General features: G+C 41.3%; 1 protein-coding gene across 3 annotated transcripts in view; it reads left to right on the top strand.

Annotated features, from left to right (window-relative positions):
- The window catches only part of anks1b (ankyrin repeat and sterile alpha motif domain containing 1B), a 225,274-nt gene that overhangs the window by 118,443 nt on the left and 82,976 nt on the right, over window positions 1-23,855 (top strand). For all 3 annotated transcript variants that reach the window (XM_041963585.1, XM_041963584.1, XM_041963586.1), the window contains 2 exons: window positions 1,355-1,511; window positions 14,350-14,486. In XM_041963585.1, coding sequence (XP_041819519.1) covers window positions 1,355-1,511; window positions 14,350-14,486 — 294 coding nt within the window. The remainder of the gene's footprint in view (window positions 1-1,354; window positions 1,512-14,349; window positions 14,487-23,855) is intronic.

Genomic DNA, 23,855 nt, shown 5'->3' with positions numbered 1-23,855 from the left:
GGGTTTGACACTAAAAGGCTGTTTTCACATTCATCTGCTGAAAGTGGAAATTTTCTCTGCTCTTTGCAAATCTGACTTTAAGAGGTGGGCCGACAAGCGCTTGATTGATTTGTGACATTATTAATAGCTCGGAAGCCAGTTCTAGTTCAGTATTCAGCAAACAAGTGTGATGTGGAAAGCTGAAGCCTCAAGTTCAGAGTGGACTTTACAGTGAAGTAGGAAACATGTTTTGTCCGGCAGTTGAACTTGTATTACATTCATATATTATGGATTTTGCTATTTTTATACTCCTTTTTTCTGCAAAAGTCATGTCAGACACAAATTAGGCAGTTTTTTTCTCTATGCCTTATGCTGGAGGGGCTCACTTGGGGGGCCAGCAATTATATCAGGGTGGCCGTGGCCTGCCCTGGCCTTCCCTGGCCACACTAAATAATGCACACTGCCTCTCTTTGGCGAGGCGTCTGATGTCAGATGGTAGTGATGATGATGATGATGATGTTGATGCTGCATGCAGCTGGTTTTCCAGCTATGGGTCAGTCAGTCTTGAGTCTTTGCAAGAATCAGTTTTCAAAAGAGTTGCTCACATTTGTAAATGATTGTCAGGCACAACAGGCGTGTTTTTTATGTTATTTTCTTTATCGCTAAGAAAAGTAATTGCTTTTTTTGTGTGTATGGATCGCCTCGTGGGCCGTATACGGCCCGCAGGCCAGATGATTCCCCACCTCTACTCTGCAAGAAACTCTCCAGGATTGAAAAGAAGAAGCTTTTTCTAACCCTTTATTTTGCGTGTTTGCTTTGAAGATGGGCCTAAATCTTTCATGATAATCCACCTGTGTGGACGTGGTTGGCTCGAATGATAGCCTTGAGTTGAAGTGAGAGATTACTGAGGTGATGCGTTTTGTTTCGCTTTTCACACTTATGATGCACCGCGAGCAAATGTGAACGAAAAGACACCTTTGGCCCTGGATAGCCACACATTTGAAAGCAGACATCAAAAACCTCTTTGCTGCTTTTCTTTTGCTGAGTTCTGTGTCTGTCTTTCACAAACAGCTTATAAAATCAAAATCACTCTGTGGTCTAATACTGTGCATCTGAACGCAGTCAAAGGCCTCTTCTCTATGCCATCCAAGCACTATTAATTACCATAATGTTTCATTTGTGGGTCTGTTGGAAGGGATAATAGGCCAGTATGGCTGCAGTACATAATTAATAATGTAATTAGTGGTGTGTTTGTGTTGAGCTCAGTGACTGTAGCACTGCTGGTAGTTCCTGCTGGTTCCTCCACACTCTATTCCTGGATAATGTGGCATGTTTAATGTTTGTTTATCTTTGTTTTTCTCCGTCCTTCTCCCAGGATTCAAAGCATTCAGCAGAGATTGTCACCTCTCCATCGCTGGATGTTTTCCTGCCAGAGGACGAGGACAACCCTTACGAGTCTGTGACCACAGCCGTCACACGCAAACCCTGCTCACTCGATATCAACCACCGGCTCAACGCGTGTCCACGCAATGGTAGGGCGAAGCACTTTACTCAGCTGTTCTTAAAAAGTGAATCAAATCACACATTTAAGTATTTATTCATTTTTTTTGGCTTGTTCTGTTAAGCTTTTAGTCACTGATAAATGAATTTGTGGTGTTGTTGTTTTTTCACAAAATCATTGCCATCAACAAAGTTGGAAATGTTTTGGGAAAAGAAAAATTCTGTATCGGAAGTTGTTGCATAAATGATTTAGATTAACAAGTTAAACAAGAACTATTAGTCCATCCAAACCTCCCTCACCAAGGTTACTTCTGTGACTTTCTGCTAACAAAAGCTATTTATGAGATCTGCCATGAAAACTTTTGGTTACTTGTGTAACCGCTGTTCTAAGAGTAACATGAGTGTCTGCCTCCTCTGGTTTGAGGGAGGTTAAGGTCCATCTCCACTAGCTGGAGTGCTAACTGAGAGGAACAGTGTTTTAGCTAAAGTGCTAATACAGTGAAACAGAAGTGCCAGTCTGTGTTAAGATCGGAGAGTTGAAACATGTCAGCTAGCGCTCGGAGATGAAGCAGTTTGTTTAAATAGTCTCTTAGCAGTAAAGCTAGCTTGCATGTAAAACAGATTGAGATATGCTCAGGAGAGAGAAGAGCCGTTTGAATGGTGCTGTGTTTCAGCGCGAGCTAACTGGGTAGGTGGATTAACCTGACGTGGATGTTGCAATCACCAGCCAATAAGGATTGTCATAATGAGATGAATGCGTCTGAGGAATAGACAGGTGTATTCCATAGTGAGACATCGAAACAAATGCTAAGAATGAGAACGGTGAAGATATTACCAACAATCTAAAGAGATACTACACAGATGATTGTTGTGCAAACATGTACAGTGAGTCATTGAGCTGTAGTCAGACAGGTGTGTCGCTGGATCAGCTGACCATGCGAAACTGCAAAAAGAACAGTATGTGTGTAATTATGTATTACGATGTTAGATTGAGTGAGTGTTGGAGGTCATGATCATTGCTACCAGCACTTTCACTTTGTTTTCTTTTACTGGATTTCTTTCTTGTGTTTCTTTGTTCACACTTTGTTTTCGGTCCTTTGTTTAAAATAATTTGACAGTGGAACATATGGTGCCTTCCGGTGTTTCCGTGTTTACTGTGTTCGCAAGCAAGAATCCATATGAACGTCCCGCTGTTGTGATGATCACGACTTCAGTGGAAGACTTGAACCACCAAGCATATTGCTTGTTCGGCATTAACACAACTTTCGTAGCAATAATCAGGTGTGGAAAATGTGGGTGAGAGTGAGAGCAACGTTGTTTGGGATGTATATATTGTTGAATTTATGCCTCCAGTGCTGTTCTGGATTTGAGTTTGGATGATTTTAATGCTGCATGCACACGTCAGATATGGGCCATGTGTATATATATTTATGTGTGTGTGTGTGTGTGTGTGTGTGTGTGTGTGTGTGTGTGATTTTTCTTTCCCTATCCCTGTTTCATTACAGTTCTAGTTGCTGTTTGCTTGTGTGCGTGTTTATCATTCTGTATTTTAAGTTCCCTCTGGACAGACACCATATCACCTTATGAACGTCGTCTCAAAAACCAAACTCCACATCAAAGTCTGTTTACAGGTCTTGAAGAGTAAAACTGCATATGTGGAAAAAGTTGTATTTAACCTTTTGTGGCTCCAGAGGGCACTATGTGAAGCCTGATAAATTACCTCAAGTGATGTCACTTGAGTCAGCATCCTTTAGGCCTTAAGACTGCAAGTTTTATGTTGTGTTCTTGTTTTCTCTAAGAGCTGCTGCTTGATGCTAAAACCAAAGCAATGAGCTGAAAGATGCTAAAACTCTCTGCTGTGCTGAGGGAACTGCGGTGTCGGCTGTGGGCTCATCACTATAAGCAACACCTTTTGCATTACACATGAGCATTTGATCTATTTTAATATAAAAAATATTGAATAGTACAGCTTTAATAATATTCCACTATAACACAAAGCACTGTCTGTATTTGATGATGAGTTTAGTTACAGAGAACCAGGGCAAATATTTTACTACCCTCCTCTTCCTGGAATGTCAATCCTTTCCAAACAAGGGATAACAGCTAAGGTAACTTCAGTACACTTTTCACTGGCATCTGCGCTGTCCTCAAACCTGTTTTCAGTTGAGTGTGGGTTAATCCCCCGGCCTCGGACCTTCCAGTGCATTCTGTTTTCTGAGCCTCATCAGTTTTTCGGTCTGCGGCGTTGTACTTGAACACCCACGACAACAGACACCCACAATGTGCTCTTCCCTTTCACTCAGCTCCCATAGCGATGCTACACACTGCAGGTTGTCACGGCAACTGCATCACCGGCTGATGAGTCACCTGTATGTTGCCATGGGAACTGTCTTGCTAGTGACACCCCCCCCCCCCAACAGGAGCTGAGAGAGGCTACTGTAGAGGCTTGTTTTGTGTGTGCGTTCACGCGTGTCTCGTCCCACGTTTGGCTGTTACATCTCATCTGTGATTGGCTGCAGGATAGAGAAGAGTTGAACTGTCAATATACAGTGTGGATTGTGTGTGTGTGTTAGTGAGAGAGAGAGATCTGTGAGGTTAGCTGCTTCATGTCAAAGTGTCTTTTGGTATAAAATTGCTCCACTGACGCAAGTGAGCAGTGTGGGTGTTCTCTGTTTGTTCTCAGCTCTCTAAACGCTGATACCTGGCCAAATGAGAGAGACAGAAAGAGAGAGAGAGGATGTAGATGAGAGTGAAAGCGACATCAGCACATAATGTGGGAGAGCAGAAGAGGCAGAAAAACAATAAGGAAAAGATCGAGAAGACGTACAAGGTGAAGGGGGAACGCCATGCATTTCCATGTCATTGCTGGAAATGACTAAAAATGCCTTTGAGGCTGCAGATACTATCTTGTTGCAGAGAGGCAGACATTAACAAAAGGTGAGGAAAGAGTCTGGGATGGAGAGGAGGGCAGATAATACATTCAGTCGACGAAGTTGGAGGGTCGTCTCAGGCTAAGCCAGCTACATGGATGTGAATCTGTGACGCAGCAGGAGGGAAAATCCTGGATTCCTGCTCTGAGTCCGGTCACATGTTAGGCTAATTGGACATGGGTGTGAGTCAGTCTCCCTTTATCTGCCTCTGAGAGGAAGGATATGATGATGAAGGAATGTGGGGAAAGAGGGATTGAGATGAGAAGAAAGGGAAAAGGGAAGTGCAGAGGGAGAGCCTTACTGCATTACACTGCAAAAAAGTATCTTTCTTGATAAGTTGACTGGTCTGTTATTTAGCCTAAAGAGTTTTCCTCTTTCATGAGATAATTGCACTTTTTGCCAGTGCAAATCAACTTGTTTTAGCATCATGTTCTCATGTTCTGATGTCATCCTCTTTATGCTAGATCGAGTTAAAACTTGCAACAATGTGCATTATGGTAGTTAGATGACAGATAAGGGTTAAAAATAAGAATATATTGACAAATAACTTAATTATGAATATAAGAGAGCAGACGTGAAAAACACTGTCATAAAAACATGCCTTTAATATTGGATACAAGTTCTCACCGTGCCATGGATATTTCACTATTTCCATTTTCAGAGATGTTCTCAATGACAACCTGACGTTTTTGCTCCAATGCAATGGCGATTGCCCATTAATCCTTCACAAATAATTCAGCGTTTGTAATTAGTTTGAAGCAATTATTAATGACAACGCGATGAGTTCGTGCTGAGTAATAGTAGCAGAAGAGGCAGAAGGAATGAATATAGTACAGCATTAATGGAAACTGCCAAGAAATAAATGTAGCATAAATTGTGTGAAAATTGTAAAGATAAGTGCAATTTAATATGCTGTAATATCACAAATCCAAAGACATGCTTATTTCTGCACAAAGTAAAAGTGTTGCCTTCTTTTAACACATTGGCTTTAGCTTCAAGGTGGTAAACTGTTGGAACTGGCCGACAGCGTTGCAGGTTGTTCATTGTGGTCCCAGTGGAACCACTTTCATGTGTTGGTCCCCGCTGCTGCTATGGATGTGGACTTTAATGGCTTTAATGGCTTAATGGTGGAGCTTATGTCCCCACAACCACACAACCGTCATTTTTCATGCTGAATGATAAAGCACCTGTCCCGCTGCTTTCATGAGGCAAATTTATAGACATAATCAATAACACATTTCACAGTGTGGCTAGTTGTTATTTTGTATGCACATGGTAACAGTTAAATAAGCTACAAAACACTCATTTTAAACTCACAGGTGAGATGTATTCTTATATTTCAAGATTACTGATCACTAAATTACTGCAAAAAGATCTAAAACACAAAGTAAGAAAGTTGATCTGAAGTATACCCAGCCCCCAAACGCTCCTTGCAAAGGATCAGCTGATTATCATGAGATGACTGAGTGCAGGGTGATCAACTCAAAGATAAGAGGATTAAAGTAGGTGAAGAAAAACTCACATTCAAATAAAAAAAACAAAGACTTGGGATGGGCAGAAAGAGGTTTTCAGGTGTAACACAAATCCTCCAGTTTCTCCTAAGATTTGTGGCTTATATTCATTAGTAAAGTTATTAACCATGATGATTCATGACATCAGTTCAGACGTTGCGGGTGCAGATACTCGCCACGATCCGTGAGCTTACACCAGCATACTTGAAACAAGTGAACTGCATGTTAAGCTCATCTCAGCACAAGTTGTCTCTGAAAACAAACCCGATTAAAAGCGGGATGAGGGATGTGTGCAGATATTTTTTGCAGTGTAAGCCCTGCCTGATATCCACCTGTTCTGTCCTGTTAGATAGTTTTCTGCTAGCTTTGGGCTGCTGCAGCCTCACAGTCGAGGAGACGGAGATACTACAGCGCTCTCCGAATCCTCAGGCAATCAGGGCGCCTTTATCAAAATCCATCTAGTGACTGTCACTCAGTGCAGCTGCTACAGAAACACCAGGGACCTGTTGTCAGTGAAACTGCCACCCCAAACAACTTCCTGATTTTTCATGTCCTGGCTTCTCGGATATTCCTCTCCGCCTCGGTCTCTTTTTATTTCACTTTTATCATTCTTCTCCTTTTGTCTTCCTACAGCTGTTGTCCTGAGAATTTCCACAACCTTTTAGAAGCGCCGTCCCAGTTTTGACGCCACTGTATTCATGAAAGACCACATGGGAACGTTGCATGCACGATATCCCATCGCACCATATGTTCTCTGCTGTGACAACTGTCATTTCTGACAGTGAATAAATGGAATTCTCTTCTCTACAATGCAAAGTACGCTGAGTACAGACTCATGTGCATAATCCTACTACTCAGTAGTCATTTTGTACATTAATTTAGGATTATACTTGTATTGGATGAATTCCTTTCTGATGGGATTTCATTTGTTACAAATGCGGGAATCCATTTCTCATGCAACACTGGGATGCAGATACATTTTGTCTGCATGCGTAACATGCCTTTCATTTGTTCTGCATGTGTGCAGACTGAGACAAAATCCTGGATGTCAGCCTTTAAGGAGCCAAGGAAAGGCTCTGCTTTAGTTTGACAAGCAAGCATTTTATTCTTTTTTTGAAGTCTTATCAATAGGCCTTTTTCACAGCAGACAATCTCAAGAAATCACAGTTGTTGTTAATAACATTAAAGATGGCTCTGCTCTGTTGTCATGGCAATGGTTCTGGATGACATGACTCCTTGCTTACTATATAGAGTAGTGCACAATATTTACCTTGCACAGTTTTATTTGAGTCGATTGAATGAGAGTGGCTTTGAATGCTTGCAAAAAATAGTGCTCATGGCATGTACACTTCTTTCTGTTAACAATCCCACAATGCACCACTCCACATTATATAGATGTGAACCTGCCACAGATGTGAAAACGTGAAGAATGCCTGTATTCCATTTAGATGAGCTCTTTCCAGGATCCTTTTTATTGTGCGTGCTGGCTCACTGTCATGCTTTACTGAGACACTCAGTGTCTTTGTGTTTCATGGTGAAACTGAAGCAGCTAAATGGAATTCAGCCGTTACGAATTTTATTATTTACTGCGCTTTTCTGACTGTGACATGACCAAATGTCTTTGGTGAGAGAGAATCTCAAACAAAGATAAGACAAACATAAATTAGCCAGTAATAAAACATAAAATCATAAAAACATGCCTATGATATTGGATATAAGTTCTCGTCATGCAACTGAAGCTTTTCAGAGACGTTCTAATGACAACGTGACATTTTCTCTCCATTGCTCCTGACCTGGAGAACGCCACTTTAACACAATCGTTAGCAGACACCCCAGTATTTGTAACTCCGAACTGTGTGCTAGACAACAGTAGATCAGCTCTTATACTCAGTTCTACCACAATAGGTTTAAACCACAGGATCGCGGTGCTGACAGCCAGATTGCCTCGACACAAAAGCGTTGCAGGTGAAATGTGATCCTGGAGATTTGAAGGCAGGCGGCGGAGCGGTGAGCAGGGACCTGCAGACGAAGCCTCGCAGCCTCCAGTCACGTATGGAGCAGACAGAAAGTGCAGAGCGTTGCCAAGCGGTGAGAGCAAAAGTGATTCTTTACTGCTATCGACAGACTCCTCCCGAGATAAACACACGCTTGTAGACAAGCCACTGCTGACGCGTACAACATGAAACGCCTGTGTGTGTGTGTGTACGTCCTCTACAACTCTTGAAAAGTCCTACAGATTGTGCCGCATATCTCTGAACTTTTTTTTTATGACAAAATAGGTCAACACACAGGTGGAGGTTTTGAATTTCCAAATTATTGCAGCAGTGTGGCAAACTTCACAGGTCTCTTCTCACCTTTTCTTACCTTTTCTGCTTAATTTGACACCTTCATGTACATTTCTTGAACATTTTTGCATCTAATGGAGACTGTTTTGTCTTTCACAGTCTACCAACTTCTGAACTTGCACACTGTCTAATTAGTTAATCTAAAATATTGAATGCTTAATCAGCATGTTCATTTTCATTAGCTGCCATCTGGATTATGTTAGGCTTCATCCGTGAGTGAGTTCAGATTAAGCAGTCACACCGCAGTGCTGCTCCATGTAAGGGTTATGAATAAAGGCCTCAGTCTTTTGTGTTTTACTCTCCCTCCCATATTAACTTCCACCCTCAGTTCTCTCTGGTGGATAAAGCTGTGATGTTTCTGCGTTCCGCCCCATTTGTCCCACTTAGGCTCAGAGTGGCTAATGGCAGCAAGTAGTAACTCCAGGGCTTTGCCATTAAAAGGGTCGAGGCCCATTGACTTGTTGAAAGGGAGGCAATAGAGTGTCTTCCTCTTTGACAGCTGGGAGAAATCAGTGTTTGGAACCAGCTTGTACATGCTCACATAGTGACTTTTTTCCCCCTGAGTTTTGGGCCTTAGGTTTTCATTCACGTTACGTTCGCTTGTGCAGGTCTGTTTCATCTGTCAGGCTTTTCTAACGTCGGATTAAAGAGAAGTTTATCATGTTCTCTTCAAAGATAAGCCTGCTTTTATTCTGTACTTTTCTTATTGTCAGTAAATCCCATGAAAAGACCACAAGCAGCAATGTGTTATTCTGCCTCCATATTTCCACTCCAGTGATTTCAACTGATGATGTATCTTTAATAATATATAGTTTAATAAAAAAAGGTTATTAATTTTCTTAAACAACTAACACCTGTAGTTTTTAAGCAAAAGTTACCTAAACTGGAGTAAATAATATATTTGCTGGGGATTATTTCCAGCTGTGGATTTGGTTTTATAATGAATGTTTATTACATCAGGACAGTGAATGTGAGATTAGCTCAAAGTAACAATCCCTACATTTACAGTAAGGAAGGAACATGTCGCCCGGAGTGATGGTGTTGATCCCTGATGTGTTTTTAATAGTTTTCGCAACAACAATGGAGGAATAGCCAGGCTTTGCATACAAAGACAACACTTGTTGGTGGATCAATCCATTGTTGGTCTTGGTCTTTGGGATTTATTGACAATAAGAAAAATACAGAATATTATCGACCTTTCAGAAGTTGTATTTGTTTGCACTTTGCACATAGCAATGAAGTGAACTGAAGAAGAGCAAAACATGTCTTACTGAGTGTCTGATGTCTTATTTAATACACTGAAAATCAAAATCGGTTTGTAGGACTGCTTGTTGCGTTCAACCTTGACATCAAGTTGTGAGAGTTTCTCCTCACTGAGAAACTAACTCCCCACAATTTCAGATTTTTGTCTCGGAAGCACTAGATATGTTTCTTTTTACAGTATTTGATCATATTTGAGACATTGCGCTGAGAGATATGCTGCAATTTGCCACTCTGACATGGAAGAGAACATGTGAGGGCAGCTGCACACACACAGCTGCAGTCTACATATGAGATGCCACTTGTCAGAGTGGCACAGAGGCAGAACTGACAGTCTGAAGAAAATGTCTGAAACTGACAGTTTTTGTCTTGTTAGGCGGGTGGGAAGAGGACAGCTGATTTGAAGGCTTGGTGCGAGCAGGCATTCACTTAGACACACTCCTGTACACTCTGCTGCATGCCTGCATTAACGAGCTGTGCAGCTGGCCTTTAATCTACAGAGAGATATGTATAGTGTAAATCCAGGCAGTCATATGTTGTACTACACACACAGACTGCACTCTGTATGCTTGGCATGCCGAGAATATCTGAATCCTGTGAAACCTGTTAAAGCATTTCTAAGTTTTTCCATTTTCATTTTGCCAGATGTTATTTCTCACTGCCTCACACACATACCTGAACACGCAGATGTAAACAGCCAGCGATAATGCCCTACAGTCATGGCGTCCACACATTCATGCGTGTGTTATCTTTATGCACCTTTGCACACACAAACACATATTCGCTTTGCCAGGGAGGACTGAGAGTGTTTCCCAGGAGTGAGCTCAAGGCAGATCTGAAGGAAGTGCACACACACACACACACACGCACGCACACACACACACACCTCACATCCATCATCAAAGCCTCAGCGTTGACAGGCTTATTTACTCAATAGGACAAAACCTCAGTCTCTATCTATATATATCCCTCTGTTGCATCCTTCCTTTCTTCTCCCTTTCTTTCATTTTTCCAGTTTATATTTCATCTATTTACGCCCACATTTAATCATTGATTCAGCTCCAGGCAGCCCCTCATGATGTGCGTCTGTTTGTGTGTGTTTGTCTGCAGTGGTGTATTCTTGCACAACCCCTAAGTAAAATCTAGAGACTACCTCCGTCTGGTCTGTGTTTGCACACGCATGCATGAAAACACACATACAGGCACACACACATTAAAAGACACATGTGTTGATAGATGTGAGAGCCTGCTGTGAAGCTGTGTCACTTCCCCTGAAGGACTTACGTGGGTGTGTGATTGTGTGTCTGCAGCCGGGCTGTTGAAATTTAAATAAATATATGATGATGGTGAAGCAGGAGCAGACACTCTCAGTTTAACAATGCCTTCATGATTGAGCTGTCAGAATTAAAACAGATGAAATTACTGTTGAAGAGAAATAATCTTCTGCTAAAAGAAATATGATTTAAGTTTCAGTAAAATGTTATGAGGCTTAGTTTAATGATTGAAGGATCTCTCTGCTCATGTTTCTCAAGGTTGTGGTCTCATCTCCAATGAACCCCAGTGCTTGCTTCTGTGTTTCTGCATGAGCCTATTTTATCCTCTTCGGAACCCCTTCCAATGTCCTTGCACAGATTTCCCCGAAAATGTCTAAAAATTAACTGTAGTTAAAATACGACTTGAAGTGTCAAAGTTGCAGGCAAACAAAAGCTGAAATGTAACACGGTAACAGCCAAGATCAAACAGAAAATTGACTTAATACACCTACTTCAAAGCAAGTCGTCCAAATGCTGCAGACCAGAGAGCGAAGCAAGTTGAGTGTTGGTTTCCTGGAACAAGTCGAGGCTGTGAAGTGATTGACACGAGCAAGAATGGAAGTGGTGCTGACGAGCGTAAGAGCAGCTCTTTCATTTTCCCCTCGTCTCTTTAGTAATTCAGGCCTGATGATACACCAACAGCAAACAAGCACACGATGAAAAAAGTCGTTAAAAGAAACAGTGTTGTGGACACAAACTGAACCCTGTTGAACCCGCTAACCAAAGCCAACGTCCTTGATATTTTTTCTGGGAATTTGCAGATTTTACCAACCTGGCATTTAATGGCAGTTAATGGCTAATTTAAGTATTTTTAGGCTCAGACACATGCAGTATTTAGACTCCTGTTTCTAAAATCCTCCCTGCATTTTTGTCAAATTTCCATGTCCGAGTGAAACTCTGCTACTACATGATTGTTTGCCAAGACTGAACTGATTCTGTCCAGTTTCATAAAATACTAGAAGCAGAGGAGGGAAAAGGGAAGCCACAATTAACTTTTTCTTGTGTAGTGTCGTTTGTTGCTTCATCTTAGGCTCCACTTGTAGAGTTAACCCACAATCAAGCATAAAATACAAATCCTTCTCAGCATCTAAAACATCCCGCATGAATTGTGAAGAATGAAGCAACAGGAAACTGTATCGTTATCGCTGTCATTATCTAAAGCAACATCGGCAGCGTGTGTGTCTTTGTTCTTTTTGAATATGTGAAGAGGATTTGTGGGAGTTGTGAAAAATCACACGTTCTCGGACATTGAACGTTAAAACAAGGAAAACTGTTTTTATTCCCAGTTTCTGATATGAAAGGTGATTATTCATATACTGTATCTTTAAGCACCAGCCGCTCCTGCTGTTTCTAAGGGTGATGTCAGTGTGTGTGCGCGTGTGTGTGTGTGTGTGTGTTAAAAGTCCTAGCTGCGTCTCACACCGTAATTGGATGATATTCTGCTGTCTGATAGCATCCATGCAGACAGGTGGCAGCTGACAAAAAGCCACTCCTGTGTGTGTGTGTGTGTTGTGTATGTGTGTGTGTGTGTGCGCGCTCTGACAGCAGTATTTTAGGAAAGGTGTGTCGGTCTGTGTTTTGAGTCTCCTCCGGTTGATTAAGACAGATGCTTTCTCCCTCTGAAATTTAATTCGGGCTACTTCAGCACTTCCCTCTCCTTTCTTCACTTCTTCTTTTCTTCTTGTTGTGTTTTTTCCCTGCCCTCTGTTAAATGATCATACGCAGGGGAAATTAGCTCTGACACCCGGTTCTGCACTCAGCTGTGTGCGCACACACACACACACACACCTGAGATAGACATCAAACTGCAGAGGGCAGCCATCATATTTTCCCGCTGTGTTTGTTGTCGAGGCTTGTCAATTTACAAACCGCTCTCGCCTCATGTCTCTCTCATGCTGACACATCTCTGTGATTGTCTGTAGGTGTTGAGCTGAACCTTCAGTTCAAGAGGGTTCAGTTCAGCACTGTAAGTGTCGAGCTGAACCCTCTTTTTCATTTCCCGCTTTAGCCAAAATTGCACTAAGGAGTCATTTTTATGCCGGTGTAGTTAGTTGGCTGGTGTAGCTCCATAGTAATCCTAAACTTTCTCCCTGAAGCGACTGGGAAAAGTTTCAAGAAGATAATTAGGATGGAGTACAAAGCACACTGCAGTAGCTTCAAAACTGGGATTATACTGCACAAGCTCTTTAGAGATATCGCCCATTTTTTGTGACAAAATAGTGTCAAGTGATTTCAGTTGTTTGGAAAAGCCTGAAATGAAGCCGTGCCAGGTTAATCAGTGTGGTTGATACTGACAATACAAAACATGCTCTGCAAACCACTGATGTTTTGACTTAAATAAGGTGTAGATCAGGGCAGTTTGGTGGGAACAAGTAATTTAATTGCAATAGCAATGATAAAAAATGTCCTTTTGTCTTCTATTTTACCTGAAATAGATTTAGTGGAAGAAGCTAATTGGAGAAATTTAAACAGGCATCATTGCGGTTTTTACCTTAGAGTTATAATACTTAAAATTTTCGAGCTGGTTGATTTGACTTTTTTGGTTACTGGTGGCAGCACTAAGAATATGAATAATGCTTTTAATAATCTTAATAGTTCCCAGAATTGAGTTTGAGATGACATGTTTATAGATTACTGGCGACAGGAAATATGATTTGAGCATCTGCTCTGTCAGAAATCCCACAGAGGACAAACAACCTGTTTCTAATCATCCAGCCTTGATAAGTCTGACTCACCTGATGTAGACTGTGGGTTCAATCCTGCCATTGGCTGCCTATTTCAGGTGGTATTCTCCTCACCTTCTGCTATCTTTGTGTTGCCTTGTCCACAGGAAACGACAACCTCTGAGCTAGCAACCTACCCACTGACAATGGCAAGTTATGCTAACCTAGTCGCTGACACGATGAACTCAAACAAGCTAGCAGCTGCTACCTTTGCTTTTGCAGGGACTTGCCAGGGCTCGCCTCCCCATGTGCAAATGTTCCATCTAAACAAGTTTCCCTACAACACTATTTCCTACAAAGCTCAGAGCAAATGACATTTAGGATGTTTTATCATGACACGATGATTCGTGGAAACGGTCTGGTCCAGCAGATGTGAGGTGCCGGGAATGAACCGTTGTTGTTTTATCCCATGTTGTGAGTCACAGTGGAAAGCAATCCACTAAGAGTTTGACAACATCCGCAATGTGTTTCACAACACCATGATTGAAAGTCCCCAACTTCCCTCTCTGGTGCTTCCTTCCATCATGCAGGTCATGAAAAACCTCAGAGCTGGTCATGATCCAACGTGTAATCTGATTTGTCTCTCTGCCAAGTCAAGGCAGGACTACAATCTCAAATTGGAGATAGTGACCATCTTGAAAGAAATAACTGGCTTGCGGTCTGATCGCGGCGTTAGCATGAATTCCTGACAGCACTGGGTCGAATCCACAATGACGGCGATTGCAGCATAAAACACGACATCGGACTTTCTCTACCTGTCTCTCTCACTGTGTCGCTCTCTCTCCAAGGTCACCTGTCCCATGTAACGGTGAGTGAGGGGGAGCACAGTAACCATGGCAACTGCACAACGGGCCCAACTCCAGACTGCTCCCCCCCCTCTCCCGACACAGCCCTGAAGAACATTGAGAGAGTCATCCGCCCACAGGTGAGTGCGCTCACACACACACACACACACTAATGAATGTGTTGCAGAGGCACCTGATGCATTATTGAATATCACAGAATCCACCTACCAGTAACTTAAACACCTGCACCCACACACACACACACACACACACACACACACACAATGGAAGCATCTCTGTCTGTATATTTCTCCCTCAGATTGGTTCTCACTGTTTTGTTTTATCTCCTGTCTGTCAGTCACTCTCATGGCCGATTGCAGTTTAGAGTATCTGACTATATTGTGTTTGTCCATCTGAGCATGATATCCTGGGTACAGACACCCAGATGAGCCCTGGGTTTGAGAGCTTGACTATGCTCATTGGGTGATTGTGAAAGAAACTAGTACTGTGGATGTAAACACAAACAGCTGATCAGTGTCTGCTATTAGTGATGAAAATCATATTAGTTTGATTCCCATTCTTGCGGTTATGATTCGATTCAGAAGCTGTTCTCAGTGCAAACTGTTTGCATAATGAAATGCTAAGATTTCCATGTTGTGTCTGTGTGCTGCAATCCTCCACAGTCTCCTGCAACTGCACCCGCAAACCTCCACAATTGCATAATTGAGGTTTTGAAACGTTTCATTCTGCAGCCTCAACTGGGCTGTTGCACTTTGTTACCTCAGAGCCCATCACTTCCTCTTCCACCTCCTTCAAAAACACAACCAGATGGCCAACGTAACAATCAGGAAGTAAACAAACAACAACACGTGCTGTTCAATGGTGACATGCAGCCATTGTAAAAGCAAGAGACATACACATAACTTCAGCCTCTGTGCTCACTGTGAATTTGTCCCCCACACCCTCTAAAGCGTCTTAGAGCAACTGCAGGTCAAGAGCACGACATGAATTACTGAAGACAGGGCACGTCCAGCTGCAGATGAGATGGTGCGTGGTCTGGTGCTGGAACCAAGCTGAGCCCTGACGTGATGGATCACTGCACAGTGTGGGAGCTCATTTCAGTTACCTTAACTTTTTACATATATAAACTGTTTGTGTGTCAGACTTTTACTCTTATAAAGACTGGTTAGCTTATCCCTTAGCAACCAGTTGTGTCCTGTATTGCAGTGGACTAAAAATACGAGTAAGCCCCTCTTGTATTGCTGCACTGCAGTGTGAGTTTGGACGTAGTTGTAGTGTAGTTACAAGCACATATATTGACTTTATATGAATCAATTTCTTCCTCCAAACCCAGCTGCGATATGAACAGTTGCATTTTTAAGTCACATAGCGGTTGATCATCATCTAGACCATTTCACTTCAATTCAGCGTTTAATCTTTGAGAACACTGATAATGTGGAGGATGTAGTATCTGATCCAGATTGAAAAGCCAAATCCAGCAGACTGCTAAAATTCAGTGTCCAGGCAGCCTGAAGCTAAGCTGGGTTCATCATCTACAGCTGAAATGATGATACAGAAATGACTCATGCATACTTGTGTGGAATCTAATAAAAATGCTGCAGTAGGATTATTTCAGGGAAGGGGCCTCCAGGGTAGCGATAAAGAAATATGCAACAAATATCTACCAGTGTCATCATATCAGAGGTGGACGAGACTATCTTCACTCTAAAGCCTGTTGTATTCACCTTAATGCTCAGAAAACTTCACCGTCTCTCTAACTTCCACAACAGACCTGCACTGCAACAACAGAATAGATTAATCATTTCTCACTGATCATGAATAACTTCAGAATCAACGTTCAGCAAATCAAATGCAACAAACACATCATTAGTGCCTTGAGAGTAATTTCGTCCTCTCACTTCTGTCACTGGGAGGATAGTATCAGACGCACCAACGTTTTTTGCACCTTGATAATTAAAGGCAGTTGTTTTCTCAGGCTGCCGATGACGTGTGACATAACGCTGAAAAAAAAAACATGCGTCTGAACTACTCGTTTAGTCTAGTGATGAGTCATAAAATATTAGTTTACTGAAGCATAAGTGGTGTGAGACTTCAGCATCTTCTCTCCTTCCTTTGTTTCCTTCCCTCACCTCCTCTCCCGTCATCCCTCATCCTTCACCGCAGTCCTATCTTTGGCATGTTAACCAATGTGTGTTGAGGGATCACATGCGGTGCCCAGCGGGCCTCCGCTCGGCTTGATGCGCGCATAATCAAGGAGCACCAGAGTTCAATTTTATAGCGCCTAATTAATTTTCTAGAATTCATTTCATTTCATATTAGTGCTCCCGCTGGCTATTTCAGCAGTGCACACTGTACAGCTCAGGCTAACATGCACACAAACATGCACACAAACTCACACATGACTGTTGCAGCATGTATAGTCCCTCTTGTTTTCAATATTAGAATATTAATGTGGGGCTTTCAGGCTTACACAGGGGCTTTTGAAAATAAGAACAGATTGAGTTTCACTTGTTTTCAACACGGTGACACAGTGCAAAGGGTGATTTAAACAGATGGTTTATTGTCATCTCTTCAACAGTTATGTGATTCTGTATTAAATCATCTCGGGGCACTTACATTTTCTCAGATAAGTTGCTTTGGACAAGACTGAATAATACATCTGAAGGGAATCTCTTTAGGGACCTTGATATTAAAATTTCCAAGAACTGCTGTAACAAGTACACTACACAAACTGTTGATTTAATTACTCTGTTTTATGCTGTCATTTATATTATTTCTATTCAGTGTTATTGCCTTATCCTCTACTACTGCATGTAACAAAGGTAAATAATAGCAGTGAATATAACATAATTTAGCTCTCAGTTTGTGCATTTACTCCGCTGCTCATTATCTGTCACACTGACAGTCTCTGCTTACTCTTTGATTTTGATGAGCAAGAGTGTGTTTATTAAAAGAATAGTTCAGCATTCTGGAAATATGCTTATTTGCCTTCTTACTAAGAGTTAGACGAGCCGATATCACCCTCATGTCTGTTTGGTGAATGTGAGGCTACGGTCAGCAGCTGGTTAGCTTAGTTTAGCTTAGCTTAAAGACTGGAAACAGGGGAAAAGGAAGTAACTGCGCCTGGCCAAGAAATAGTCCATCATATAAATCATGTAAAACTGTAACATTTTTGTCCTGATTAAACAAACAGAAAACTTTTGAGGATCTGGTAAGTGGATTTTGTGGCCTTTGGATGGAGCCAGGCTGGTGGGTTCTTTCCCCCTGTTTCCAGTCTTTAAGGTAAGATAAGCTTACCGGCTGCTGACTGATCTCATCTAAATCTTGGCAAGAAGGCAAGTAAGCGTAAAAAATATGCACTTGGCTCAATGGGATGAACACAAGTTCGGGATTTTGTTCTTTTTGAAAGCTTGACCAAACATCATCAAACAAAGTGATATTCAGTTTTATAATGTTGATAGGTTTCAGTTAACCAACATGAGATCTGGAAACTAGAAGCGAGCTTGAAGATGCTTAAACAAGTAATTTGACAGAGTTTAATTTTATCCTTTTATCTAATGTGAGTCAAGATTTAATTCTTGAATTTAATGCCCATTGAAATCTGACTTATAACAAGTAGACTAAACCAATGGTTTGATTCTTAAGGACTTTAAAGGACCGGGTTTAAAAGAAATTATTCAGCTTGTGTGCCGCTAATGCTGCAAGCCAGTCGCTGATATGTAAAAAAAACCAAAAAAAAAAACATGTGATCACTTTGTAAAAGCGTGAAGAGACCACACAGGCAGAAATCCACGGGCTCAGTGTTCGGGTCGTTTTTATTCCGTCGTCCCTTGCTTCTTGTCCAAAGTGTCAGCTGGACATGTTAGATCTCCTCAGGCTCTTGATCACACTCTTGGCCAGCTGGGATGTGAGCAGAAAAGAATCGGGGAATAGTCGATGGATGAAAAGAAGCAGAAAGAGGGAAAGCGAGACAGTGCATCACAGGGTTATCAGTTTCGTACCCACTGGCTCAGTGTCCTACTTTGCTGCCTTTGTGTGTGTGCTTGAATCTTAACAGTATGTTTTCATCTCCATTACTTGCCTCTGAGAGATTCTTGGTTACAGTCAACACATGATAGAACTCATGTTTGCACCCACAAAGTCTAAAGCTGGAATCTCAGACAAACACATGGTCACAATACGCCACACATCTATGCATTACGGCTCTCGTACTCCTGTTTTTGTGAGGACGGATTTGCATTTTAGACCTTAAAGTCTAGACATTTTCTCCTCAGACCGCAGACTCTTCTTCTAAATGCTGCAGGAGGATTAAAGCTGCATTCAGATCAGCATTAGCATTGTGTCAGAAAAGCAGCCTCTTCTTTCATTTCAGTAAGGCCATTGCATTGGCGTAGTGTGCTTCTTACATATTAACGTTACATCTGTTCTCCTGAAAGAGAAATCCCTGCTGATTTGAAAAGCTCATGACCTTGTTTAACAACACTGTTTCCAAAATCCTCAGACTTTGCAAACCATTTAAATTTAAATATTCCATCCACTGCACGATAGGAACTGTTTTCAACTTGTTTCCCAAGTTTCCTACAGACACAACCCAAATACTGAGTGCAGCTGGAAGTTACTTAAGTCCTTGCTGTAAACTAAACTGTGTTATTATCAGTTATACTTGTATTTACAGTATGTTGCTTTCCTTTATTTTAAATTTCTATGCACAATGTTTTTGCACTGCAGATGCATGCAGATGTTTAGTAAAGGCTTTGAGAATATAGCAGTAGTGCTATAAGTAGATTTCCTCATACTGCTGTGCTGTGCCTCAGCACGTATGCATTCAATATCATAGGTATTTTATTAGAAATGGACTTCCCGGCTGCAGCTCCGTGTTTTTTTTATCATTTGAGCACAGCCTTTGTGAAGCTATTGGTTTTAGGTTTAGGTCCCAATATTGAATGAACTGTGATGGTTTGAAAAGGTATGAGATATTCTGCATTTTTGCTATTGCCAACCAATTCCATGAAGAGACAAATTAAATCTCTCATCTCTCAAGACTTTCCTTCTTCCACCAGTTCACTGGGTTCACCCAGTTAAAGCTATTAGAGTCTAAAACTGCAGTGGATTCTACCAACATGACGGTTATAATGATCAGTGTTTCTCTGTTTTATGTTGATTCAACTTTACGGTCATTTGGAGGATATAGGCTGTATTGCGTTTTACCGAGAGGTGTTTGTAATTAAAAAGTAATTTGGTGTGCTCCCATTGATGTAAATGTAATGGACAAAATATTAGAAACACCTCTCAGGATTACACAATTCAACAGCAGCTCAAATTACAACCTCCAAAATGACCATAAAGTTGAATCTCTTGAACAAATTGAACAAAAATGAACATTAGAACCTCCTTGAGGGTGGAATTTACTGAGTTCTAACTGCATTGTAGGATTTAGCAACCCTTCCTCTAACAGGTGTAAATGTTGCATTTGTTGGGACTATAAGAGATGTATGGGGTGTTACTAGACTTGTCCTTTAAGGTTAAGAGCAAAGGAATATATTACAGTGAGTGTAGACCAGTTGTAGAGAACAGCTTGCTTTCCAAGCCAATAGACTACAGTATAGTATGCATGGCACACATTCAGATCTACTGTCACACATGAACACATTGCATTACATATGTATGGGCCCATAGAATAATCCACACAGTGACAGGCTCTCCTGACCATGCACACACACACACACTCAGAGAGGAGTGCAGATAAGGCAGGCTAACTGGTTTCTGATGTTTGGTGGTGTAGTGATAGTAGATATTCTTCCCATACAGAGGCTGAGAGGATGCAGAGACACACTCAAAGCACCTGATGGTAAATGCACAGAGTATGACACAGCTACCACATTAGATAGCATATATAAGAGCTTTAAGGAGCAGGCTAGAAGCCAGTTTGGTCAAAATCCCTCAGGAGGATCTGCTTGAGGAAACCGAATGACTTACAGTACACTCTAAACTCGCCAATTGCTCTTCAGCAAGGCACATGAAAAGCATTATCCTCAATCAGCCTCGCCTGAATAAAATGTGGTATTGATTTTAGTGCTTCTTGAAGTCGAGAGGGTTTGTTTTGACCAGCACAGATTTGGTGAACTTTAAGGTGATATGTGTAATTTCAGCATCAGTGTATTTTTGAGATGACAGCATAATTATAGTAAACAAATAAGACAATAACAAAAATCACTGCCAGGCTCTACCGGCCCAGAGATATACTTTTAAAATACACGTTCTCATTGGAAATCTGTCGAGCTAAAGTTCTTAGAGGTCCTTATAATCGGAGTTGGAAAAAAAATTGGCACTCTCTTCTCCACAGGAAACACATGAGATTATGGAAAATTTGGTCTTACTTTAAAGCACTTTGAAAAACTATTGTTGAAATTAACGTTAAATCAAAAGACTCTTGTCATATTCAGGTAATAGAATTGATCGTACCGCCAATCCCACTGCGAATCTACACCTCGATCTGCAACTCGCAAGCTCACACAGGCTAATTGGAGGCTAACTGCTAATCATAGAATGCCTAATAAACAAACCAAACACACCCATCTTATCTTATTTCTTATGTCCAACACTCTGCTCTGTGAGCTTGCAACAGACATTTTCACTATTTTTTGATATGTTATTGACTGATGGTTAATCGAATAATCAGCGAATCAACAAACTGCGGATTCATCCATAATGGAAAATGACATTTTTCAGACGTTTGTTTTCACCAGAAAATCTCCAGTTTTTAATACAACACATGCGCATAGACAGATCTTTAATTACTTTGGCATTTAGAGCTCATTAATCTGTTCACACCCATCAACCAGTTAGCCGCCGAGGTTGTGTTTGTGCTGAACACACACACACACACCCACACACCCACACACCCACACACACACACACACAGAGTCACTTGATGATCGCTCTCTGACAGTGTTGCTCCAGTTAGTTAATCTTCCAGTAAATTTGCTCGGATATGTGCGTAATTACACTACATGTGTGGTGTACTGTACGCTTCTATGAATGGCAGTCATTTGTGCCATCTCCATCGAGCCAGTGTTGTTGGCTGTGCAAAAGCCAACCATGTACAAATTCACACACAGTCAATAATCAATAACAATCATGGCAGCTGTTTGGTGTCAGAGAGGGCTGGCATGAAAGGAGGGTAGTGGGAAGCAAGAAGAGCGTAAATAAATATAGAATAAAAAAGCTGGCTGTAGTGTACCTTGGTCAGCTCATTCCTCACAGCTGTAACTTCCTGCGCTCCCTCTGAATGTTTTGAAGTTGAGATCTTTATGAGTGTGTGTAAGACAGTGTGAGGTTGAGGTTTGCTTGCCCAGCCAGTAGGTTGCTCCTAGCCCCCAGAGGAGAGGCGTGGATCATACGCTGCTAATTAAGCTGACTCAAACTAATGCTTAAAACTCTCCAGTGGGAGTTACACATCTGAGCTATTTCCTGGCATTTCCCGCTCATTTTAAAAGATTTATATGTCACATTTTGATGATTTCAAGTTCATTCACCTCATTAGTTGTGAGCTAAGAGGACTGCTAGCTTTCACTGGCCTCTGTACTGCATTTTAAATTGTGTGCAACAATAGATTCGGCAGCTGCTTCTATACTTTATATCATACAGAAGGTGAATCATTTCTAGTTCAATTTGAGCTACAAACTCAATTTTTCACAGTTTTAGATTAGACTGTTTCATCAGACTGACGGTGCAGTCGGAGTAAATATACCCAAGTGGAGTGACAGCAGATAGTGGGATTGAAGACAATTACAGTAGAAGAAATGTTTTTGTGTGGAACCAGTAGCCAAAAACAAGCTGTTTGCTCTAAGGTTGCAATCTGGAAAACCTCCAATGATACTTAATCTAACTCGACACGCAGAAGCCAAACAACCTGAACTTATGAGGAATGGTTTGATCCACTCCTGAACTTCATAATTCATGTTTAATATCCGAAATAATGCTCGATTTCTGTAACCTCACAGTCTGTTTCTCATCTTAGTTCCATGCAGAAACTGACTTATGTGCATTTTTTTAAGTGTAAATTCATTAGTGTGACTTGAAATCCATTGTGAAAATCTGCAAAGACCAGTGACAGCCCAACATTTGTGCAATCAAGCACACGTACGGCCAATGTTCACATCGCTGAAAGAAAATGCCAAGAAAAGTGGTTTTAACTTGGAAATCTGCCTGACCCGACCACTGCTGCATGGCACATGAATAACAATGAGACAGAAATTTAAAGAACTGAAGTGAAAGAGACAAACGCTGCAGTATTTATTTTAAAAACTGGCCATTTTTAAAAGAAATCAGGCTGAGCTGAAGCAAGAAAACTTGTTAAATTACCCATGAGTGATTCTACTACCACGTTTATCATGACTAGATGATAGACTGAGATACTGTTTGATTGAAAGAATATTATATTTACTTATTTACATTCGTATGTACAGCAATTAACAAAACGGCGAATAGAGGCCCTTTAAACGAGCATGTCAGCATTTATTTAATCAACAACACACTCCTGATGAAAGTGGAGGGATGACAGAGCAGCAGATAGCTGTACAGTACTCCAGTGGACAGTGCATGTGAGTCTAGAAAGGCCATACGAACTGCCGCATGAATCACATTTGAGCCTTTAGAGGGGGCACTATATATGATAATGTCACTGAAATTGTGTCAAAGTGTGTCAGTACCTGAGAGGCTCACCTGAGTGAAACTTTCTAAAAATGTTTCTTGAGGAGAATACTAAAAAAGAGGCTTGATCACCACAGGAAAAAGATGGAAGAAAAAGGAGGCAAAGTGAATCAGAAAAAAGCGAGAATGCAGAATCAAGAGCTGCAGTTAGAAGTTTGTTTTGGATGTGCGGGCGAAAAAGGGTTTGGATGTTTACTTCTTTTATTCTCTATTCTCTTGCTGTCTGTTTTGCTCCTCTGAGCTTTTTGCCCTCCGAGTTTTTGTGTTTACATCTTTCTGTGATTGTGTCAGGCCTACGAAATACAGACGAAGAGGAGAAAATGGGGGAATGGAAAAGAAGCGAAAACACTGGTTGCAACATACATGTGTGTTGCTCCACATCCAGCATCATTAACTCTGGGCTGCTACTAACAGAAGAAAAGTTGCTCCAACAAATAAAACATCAGTTACCCACAGTATGATAATTACCTTTCAGTCCCCTGCTCATGTGGAATTGCTAAATTAGTCAGCCAGTAAAGACATTTAATGGGAATGACAACATTTTGGCAGTGCTTCTACAGTTTGTGCAGTAAATTGTACATCTGTTCAAGTGTCATTCGTCAACAGTGGACACCCCTGTTTCCAAACTCTCTTTTAATCTTTTTCTTTTTTTTCCAATATATATGTACTTTTGTAATTGTTGCACATGCACAGAAGAACTGGACTGGCAGGTCACCAGGAGCGCCGCAGTGCAGCTCATTGATCCTGATAATTTTATGATAATTGCGTATTTGTAA

The sequence above is a fragment of the Chelmon rostratus genome, chromosome 22, assembly GCF_017976325.1.
Source record: "Chelmon rostratus isolate fCheRos1 chromosome 22, fCheRos1.pri, whole genome shotgun sequence".
NCBI lineage: Eukaryota > Metazoa > Chordata > Actinopteri > Chaetodontiformes > Chaetodontidae > Chelmon > Chelmon rostratus.
The sequence above is the reverse complement of the archived record's forward strand: the minus strand, read 5'-3'. Positions and strand labels throughout refer to the sequence as shown.